General features: G+C 38.2%; 2 protein-coding genes across 5 annotated transcripts; one reads left to right on the top strand and one right to left on the bottom strand.

Moving 5' to 3' along the window:
- The first annotated feature begins 239 nt into the window (after positions 1–239).
- On the top strand, positions 240–6810 carry LOC149101446 (uncharacterized). 4 transcript variants are annotated; one of them, XM_089276162.1, is made up of 7 exons: positions 240–347; positions 1182–1326; positions 2305–2400; positions 3113–3211; positions 3857–4212; positions 4712–4909; positions 5371–6810. In XM_089276162.1, exons 2-7 carry the CDS (start codon positions 1209–1211, stop codon positions 5713–5715), a joined length of 1212 nt encoding a protein of 403 aa, XP_089132288.1. In that variant the 5' UTR covers positions 240–347; positions 1182–1208; the 3' UTR covers positions 5716–6810. The 4 variants fall into 4 exon arrangements, with proteins under 4 accessions (XP_089132288.1, XP_089132287.1, XP_089132286.1 ...); XM_089276161.1 differs by having other exon boundaries at positions 240–490; positions 5383–6810; XM_089276160.1 differs by having other exon boundaries at positions 240–490; positions 5380–6810.
- Positions 6497–8726, bottom strand: LOC110044279 (octopamine receptor beta-2R-like). The gene has a single exon (XM_089276163.1). It carries the CDS (start codon positions 8604–8606, stop codon positions 7596–7598), a length of 1011 nt encoding a protein of 336 aa, XP_089132289.1. The 5' UTR covers positions 8607–8726; the 3' UTR covers positions 6497–7595.
- Positions 8727–8749: the final 23 nt, after the last annotated feature.

Raw genomic sequence — 8749 nt, 5'->3', positions numbered from 1 at the left:
TAGAGACTACGTTCTATTAAAATGCATGAAAAAAGAACTGCGAATAAAAGATACAAATGCTCACGAAATATAAGACCAATTTTAAAAACGTGTTTTAAAAAGTTTAGATCAATGAATAACAATGATTTTGATGATAAGAAAATTCCCCAAAATTATTTTGTTCTTCTCAGAACTTTAATTAAGGGCCAATCAGCCCTAATTTCCGGCTTCTAAGTTACAAAAGCTCCTTCTTTGCATCGGCTGTCGATCAAAATATGCAAATAAAATTCCCTTGAAGTTTAAGTTCTGATACATTAATTTTCACTAAGAAATAACGGCCAGGTTCAACTGGTACAAGCACGGGAAAGGTAAGATAAATAATCAGCGATATGAAGTAATTTACAGAGACACACCACGAAAGATATACAGTGGATATATCGCATCTACAGCCGTGCGGCCCACGACATTTGGAGAGCGGATGCTCTGAGCTGACTGGGATGCAGTTTTAATGGTAGTACATGTATTGAAGTAAATGCTGTCATTTCACTCATGTAACTGAAGCTTAATAACTGAATTTCGGTTAGTTGTATATCTACAGAATTCATGCACGCGGAGTATAAATAAAATAAATTGAATAAATCCTGGTTTTCAATGGCACAAGAATAAGCCGAATTAGTGAACACCCGAGGCGAAATTAGCAGAGGTACAACAAGTGCTACATGCATGTGAAATCTTTGTGCGCCCGTGGAGGAATTGTATCAGTAGAACGAGAACATGCGAAGTTAGGTTGCTTTTATCACGGGGTTAGGTGTAGCATGCTTCCATAACAGAAATATATTCTTAGTATATTTATTGACTCATGCCGTATAGCGCAAAGTTGATAGCACTTGATAGAAAACTGTCTCAAGAGAAACATACTGAGCTAAGATCAAAAAATTATCGATCACGCTTATTTGCTTTAGCTTGTCCTTGAGTCGTCCACTTTTGAGAAACAGAACAGCCACACTTAATATCTGTAAAAATAACAATTAAGCGTAACGTGAAATGTTTTAATTACATTTTGTGTCACGTATGATAAATGCTTGCTCATAAACACTTGTGAACTGTAGCCGCAGTTACTCGACTGCGAGCAGATCCTCGCTCAATTTTTTTTGTTCAGGAGTTTCAACTAAAACTGAAAAAATTTATTTTAAATTTTTTAGATTCTTCTTTCCAGAAGTGCAAAGGAAATGTTTGCTCGAGGTCCAAAGTTATTCCGTCTGGTGTTAATAGCGGCTTGTTCGGTTGCTGTAGCGGTGATCTTAACCATGTGGCAAATAAATGGAATAACCGACAGGGTTTTGACAGGTATGTATCATAAACTCAAGAATAGAATATTATTGGTAACCTTAGATGCTAACTTATCGGTGGTTAAAGCGAAATAATAAATCGAAAAATAAATCGCCAGAAATTTCATCTTCACGATCAGTCATACGACAAGGAAGACGGAGAGGCCACAAAGTGTAACATGCCTAGGCCCTTAAGGACGTTCGCACTAATTGTTTCTGCGCATCCTTACTGCGCACTCAAATTCACACGCCACGTCATGCGTGAGAGAGCTCGCTAAGTAAATAAATAAACAATGATAGGACAGATGGCCATTGCTATCGCTTTCCCTGGATTTAACGATCTTGGACGTTCGGTGACCCCTACTTTTCTATTTACAATTATCTCCACATTGTCCAAAAAGGAACAAAAAATCAATGTGGGAAGTTAAAAAAAATTCAAGATTTCTGTCCACGGGACATCGAATCCTGCCATCTTGCGGCTGCAAGGCGCGTGAAACTATCGTCGCTAAATGCGAACTTGTTCTTTAAGGAACCTCGCCAGTTGACTAAACTCACTTAATAGGTCCACCTAAACAATATTTGGCAGAGCACATTTCTCTTCAAAGATCTAATTGCAATATTTTTGGACTTACAGACACTGTGGCCTTATTCACTAATGAGGCCCGATTTTTTCAGATTCAGGGTGTTCTTCCGTGCATGTTCTCTCTAAACAAAGTCGGTGACCCCCCATTTTTTTACATTTCTGACATAACTAACTCATCATCTTACAGTGCTAAAAGTCTCAGAAAAAAGTCAATGTTTGAAAAGTTTCGCGCGAACGTCCTTAAGTAAAGAAAATTGTGGTTACCGTGAGTGAGATTTAAAACTACTGATGTATAGTGGTGTGAGGCTTTTATTGATTAAAATGTATATGCTGGCAGATATCTTATTTACTTGAATTGCAACACCGATTGCAGAAATTGTAAGGATTTTTCGGAAATTACAATTCCTGTTTCAGATGGAACGAACCATGGGAGCATTGTCAGTGATTCCCACTCTGGAAGCAAGAAAAACGTAGAAGAGATCAAATCCTTAATTCAAATCCGCGACAATGGTAAGAACGCCATTGAATTTAAAATTAATAATTCGAATTATTTTAGAATAATAAAGCACCAAATTCATCGGTAAACTGCGCAATATTAGATTGATTAGAAAGACAGATGGCAAAAGGCAGACGGACAGACAACCTTTCTTTAAGCACGATTAAAATCAAAGTTCAGTAGTTTGTGAAGTCGAGCATAATAGAGCGGTTTTCAATTGAGTGTCGTAAAACCAAAATCAAGCCAATAACTTACCAATTTAGACTACTCAACCAATGTCAAACCACAGTAAAACCACAACCAAAGTAATTGCCTGGTTACTTTCGACACTCAATTGAAAACTGCTCTGATATTAAAATTAAATTAAATTGTTACACCTCTCAACCTTAGTACGTTTTCTGATTGGACGAGAAGGTGTCACTCACTGTTGTTCGTCCTTCGTAGTCGAAGATGACCAAAGACATCTAGTTTGTTAATAAATTTCTACGGTGTGTCAGGAGGTGGCTGATGAGACTAATCCGGGCAAGGAAGCCTCTCCCACAGGTAGGGCAGAAGTGGGTAAGGGCTGTGCTATTAGTGCTAGCGGCTCTTTCCTTGCGTACTGCTCGCTTCTCGTCACTCACTAACTCCCCAGGGAAACAACAACTTTCGACTCGCATGTGATCAGGTCGTGCACCTTGAAACCAATGAAATAATAATTTTTCTACTATTAAAATTTTCTTTTAGATAAAACGAACCCCAGTTTCAGCGGCGTGAGTGATTCACAACGCAAAAACAAGGAAGACGTTAAAAAGAATAATTCCACCCAACAAGAACACGACAATGGCAAGAATTTGAATTATTGCTGAATTTGTGTAATCAATTAATTGAAGTCTGAAAGTAATTTGCAGTGAATTGTGTGAATGGTCTATAAAGATAGCTCGTTTGATCTGGTCATAGGCTTGGATAGGGACTGAGCATAGATCAGAGGGTGTACACTCCTAGTTATGCACTGCTGGTGTTATTTCCGGGACCTTCATTTTCCGGGATTCTACGTTGACTGTTACAACAACATTGGCTCTATACAACTTGAAAATGTTTTGTTTTCCTACCTTTTGTAATTGTCTAATCGAGAGAGTCTGTTACATAATGTAACATATAAACATAACGCTTTATTTAACCAAGGGGGCATGAACTTTTTTCAGTTCTAGCCGGTTTCAAAGAACAGCATATTTTCCGTGAAAAAATATAAATAAAACTAAGAAACAAAAGATGCTGGGTATCACCAAAACCAACTGCAAATACGTAAATCATCTTACATGTAACTGTAAAAAAATGTAAATTAATTCGGGAAAAAAAAGAAACAGAAAGAACTGTGACATTTTGCGGTGCTACTTTCGCTGTGTTGGGAGTACTCAAAAGCATTCCTCTGCAAATAGGCTGCTCGGTTCTCAAATAATTCACGTAACGCTTCTATTTTATCGTTTACAGAAGAGCCCACTAGCGAAGAAGACAATAAAAACAGAGCTTATGATCACTTGACTACGTTGCTGTTGTTCGTTGGTTATTCACGTAGTCGACACAGCTTGGTGTCTTCTTTACTCGATGCTCATCCACACATGATAGTTGCCGACGAATCGTACGCGCTGAGAAAATGGATTTCCAACCCAGACTGGAAGACGGTTAACTCGAAGTATGATTTTTTTGATACCATGATGGGAAATTCAGTGCGGTCTTCTTTACATGGTCGAAGATCCCGCGAATCGAAAGGAGGCGTTACCAACCTCCAATTGTTTGGCTACAATGTTCCTGATCAATGGCAGGGAGCGTACGATCGATATATTCAGGTATAATGCTATTACAGCATTGATGCATAAACGTACAAGGTACAGGTTTACGATCTGTGGAAGTCTTTTGAGTCATGGCTCGTGTTCGTTATATGCTCCTTATAAACCGTCAGTTTCAATTTAGTGTAGTCTACCCCTGTAAAGTCATGATAGCATTTTATTTTGAGTTAAAGAGACATTAGACGTACAATAGTATCTTTTTCTCAAGACTGTATAGTATGAACAGTCTACAATCAGTGACAAAAGACATTTCCCTTTTTAGAGTCTCTTTCTATTATTTTTATTGCAATCGTGCCCAGTTTGCACCGTCCCCAATCAATGTAGGTATGCAGAACTACAACATTGAAAGTGGGAGTGGTGGAGGACTGGAGTACCAAGTTTGTATTTTGACAATGCGAAATGTTGGAACCACCTCAACAATTTTTGTCACCGATTCTAGCTTTGATAAAATTATCGTTTTGATATTCTCTGAATTTTTTTTTCATATAACAACCCTAAGGTCATTGGAGACAAGACAGCATGGGACACTGCAGTAATGCTTCGTCTAAAAGGCACAGCCGCAATTTACGAGATAGAAGAGAAACTAGGAGTGAAAGTCAAGTTCATTCACGTTGTTAGAAATCCCTTTGACAATATTGCAACATTTGTTTTACGTCACAGAGATATCCAGGCAAGGGACGCTGATCCGAACATCAAGGTATGGTACTCAAATGACTACTTGCGCCCCAAATATCGAACTTTTTCAACTGAGTTACTCGCACACCATCCCAGTACAGCAGTTTTTTGAGTCTCTAATCTATCAATCTCCTGATCATTAAGATACACACTCTCATTCCACACCTAGTATTTGATAAGGCTTACCTATAGAGGCGTTGTAAGTACCAAGCCAAAGGCGAGTGTTTTAAAAATCTTTGGATCACTGAGTAGGCCGAGCGAAAATCCCCGGCAGGAAAAGGCACAATAGCGGGGAAGTGGAGGGGGTATGGCATGGGGAAAGAGAAAGCAGCAAGGTTTATCAAATCAATTGGGGTCTTAATTGAGAGTCTCTAGGCAACTGAACGAAGGCAGGTCTAACAATAGGCTACAGTTTTTGTTTATTTTACCACTAAATAAGAAAGAAATAAGATTACCACTTATCACTGACTAATGATGTGGTAGAACTCTCAGCAGATTAATGCGAGTGAAATTCTGGATATAAAGATACAGCTTTACAATAACTGGGCAGAGGGAACTCACGTGGCACAGAAAACCTTCCCAGAAGACTTCATAAACGTTGTCAGCATGGATGTTGTGAAAAATCCAGCGGATTCACTCAGAAGAATATGCGATTTCCTCGATATCACGTGTGAAGAAAAATACATCCAGGATTGTGCAGCTATAGTGGATCCAGTCCCTTCAATCACCCGACATCGCATTGTGTGGACGGATGAACAGATAAACAGGGTGTATGCAATGATGAAAAAGTTTCCCTTTTATGACAGGTTTACATTTGAAGACGAATGAATAACTCCTTATCATAATGATAGGGACAAAAATACGTGCTTCTTTACGTGAGGGCGGCGTTCAGGTTGGGGGGGGGGGGAGAGTCTAGTCCCTGAACTCTTCCTGTCCCGTCCTATATAGGAGTTGAAACCACGCGGGATAAATTGTAATATATATGTAATTAACTGGCAACCTGGCATTTTTGACTATTTCAGGTTGTCAGTTACCTTTATTTTAATTTAATTATTATACTACTATGTAATTTAATTTATATGAAAAAAATAAGGGAGAAATAAATAAAGCTGTTGTTAGAGAGACTGTCTTTTCTACTGCCTGGAATGAACCCCTATTTAGAGCGCGCGGAGAAGAGAGAGTTCAGGGACTGGACTACAAGGAGGGACGGGGGGTGGTAAGGCAGAGTAGAGCTATCCTGCTTCCTGAGCTAAGCTCCTCTTTCTCGTTGAGAAGTGCAGTGCTTGATATCGAGACCGAGATTACTAGTGCTTTTACTTGGGAGGGCGCTTAATTGAGGGAGGCGCTGTTTTGAGTAAATAGGGTAATAAAAACTGCATGACTGAAGCGTAAATTTAATCAAAATCTAATGAAATCAATTTATTGAGGTCAAAACGTGGGATGAGGTTTCCCTCCATATTCGAGCCAGAGGCTGATGCATAAAACTCTTGACAATGAACGAAAAATTAAAAGGATTAATTATATTAAAATTAATTTAAGTAAATTCGGAATTGATCCCGGAGTCTAATAAACCGCTTATTTCAAATCTAAGTTTATCCTTATTGTCTCATTTTCTTTTAAGACAACAAATGTAAACATTATTTTATTTAAGAACAAAGCAGGAACCCATGACCATGGCTCCTGAAATATAATAATTCCTCAGCCACCACTTTTTTCGCAAAATATTTCTGTAGTAAGCGTTTGCACGCTTTGAAAGTCAAAGTTATTCGTTTTCGTTTTAACAATTTACATGTAGTCCCAACAGTGATCAACTTATATTTTCTTATGGTGGTCACCCAGCTATTTTAGATCTTTGGTTATTTTGGGTAACCAGTTACTGTGGGTACTTTTAATTTATATATTAAATTCTACAGTAAAAAAAAAGTTGTCTTGTCTTGTCTTCTTTATACAATAGTTCTGATACATAATTACGTCAAATGCCTAAGCCCAAGTCTTGTTTGCGCGCGATTTCCTCAATCCTTTGGTACCTTAAGCTTCGTGTTGTTTTCGCGTAGATTTTCTTTTCATATTTACTTTGGCAATTCGCTGACGATAAATTTGCAAATTGCATTTTCAAAGCCTAACGTCAACGTGGAAAAAGTTCAATAGAAAATACTTCCGCACGGATAGAAGAACATTAAGAAAATCTTTCCCTGAGAGAATGATATAGACGTCACGTGAACTTCTCCAAATCGATCATTAACAAATATGGCATAAGGAGGAAGAATTCGTAAATGCTTAGGTGGCTCTGATGAACCTCCTTTGATAGATATATTGACTAGAATATCAAACTACTTTGTACAATTCATTTGGATCTCTTATTACAACTCTTAAATGTTATTAGGAACTAACCACCTTTACAGAGAGGTTAGAAGTTTTTTTATTATTTTAATTAATTAATGTTTTCTTTGAACATACATAATAAAATGTGATATATCAACTCAAAATTATACTAAGATCTTAATGTGCTTTTTAAGTGGTACGTTAAAAGCCCAAATAACGTCGCCTATAGTTCTCTATTACAAGTGTCAAATGGTTTAGTACTAAGCTGAAAGCAAAATATTAAATTCTTGGCTAAATAAAAAATCTTTTAGTGTGAGTGTTTGATGATCAGGTTTCATAAGAAACCGAGAAATACATACTAGACAATGTGTTCTATTACACGAGAGTTACACGATGGTCTCAGCCATGTCATCCTCAGTTTTACTTAGAACTTGCCTATTGCCTTCACTGTCAATTGAAGACAGTGGAAACGAAGAGCGCCGTGATCGCTGCCTTTTAAACAGAGACTTGAGGGCGGCGGTGAAATCTCGCCTAAAAAACGTGTACAACACAGGATTTATGATAGAGGTAGTATACCTAACGAGAACAAACACTTGAGTTGCAATTTTCATTCCTTTCACTTCAGTGTCGTATACGTTATACAGTAACATCAAAATGAACCATGGCAACCAACATACAAGGAAGATAGTTGCCATGAAAGCGAACAAAATCAAGCATCTTCTTTCTAGAACAGCTTGTCGACTAAAATGTGACCTCGAGATAATGCTCCTATTCACTTTGCCACGATTGGAAATTGATTTGAAAATAAGCACAAAGGCAGAGATCATAAATGTATACGGCAACAGGAAAACTGCCACGAGGCAGAATATGACGTGCCCTAGTGATAATTTCCTTTGCGTTTCTGTATCCTCCATGTTGACCCAAGCAAAGGGAACGAAAGCCACAATGAAAGACACCACCCAAACAACTTGAAGTACTTTAAAAACTTTTTTCCTGCTCATCAATCGATGCTTCACTGGCCAAATTATGGACAGATATTTCTCTGTAGTTGCAGCTAGTATGTGATAGCAAGCTGATGTGGCTGTAAAATTGTTCAGCGCGTTCACCAGTTCAACCATGTAATATTCCAACTTGGGCGAATAAGGGATGACCGGTGTAAACGCGACTATGATGAACAAGGGGATATTGATGACTCCGGTGATGAAGTCACAAGCTGCCAAACTGAAAAGGACGTAGTTTGCTGGTGTGCGGAGTTGTGTTCTTTTCACAAATGAAACAAGCACCAATCCGTTCGCAAGGATGATCAGAAATGCAACAGGAACTAATTGAGCAATTGCATCGCCGTTGATGTCGTCTTTGGAACGTGGGGGCGCTGTTGAGTTGGTGTTGTTCGGCATCTTATCTCTGGTTCGATGATTTTTCTTGGTCAACACATGAGAAGAGTCGAATGTGAACTAAAATTACAATTACAATCTTCTTTTATACAAATTGCGCCTTCGAAGTAAAAACTCCATTAACGTAACAATATACTCCCAATTTA

This window comes from Orbicella faveolata, unplaced genomic scaffold (genome assembly GCF_042242905.1).
Source record: "Orbicella faveolata isolate gen_17 unplaced genomic scaffold, um_ofav_v1 contig_4, whole genome shotgun sequence".
Classification (NCBI taxonomy): Eukaryota; Metazoa; Cnidaria; class Anthozoa; order Scleractinia; family Merulinidae; genus Orbicella; species Orbicella faveolata.
The sequence above is the reverse complement of the archived record's forward strand: the minus strand, read 5'-3'. Positions and strand labels throughout refer to the sequence as shown.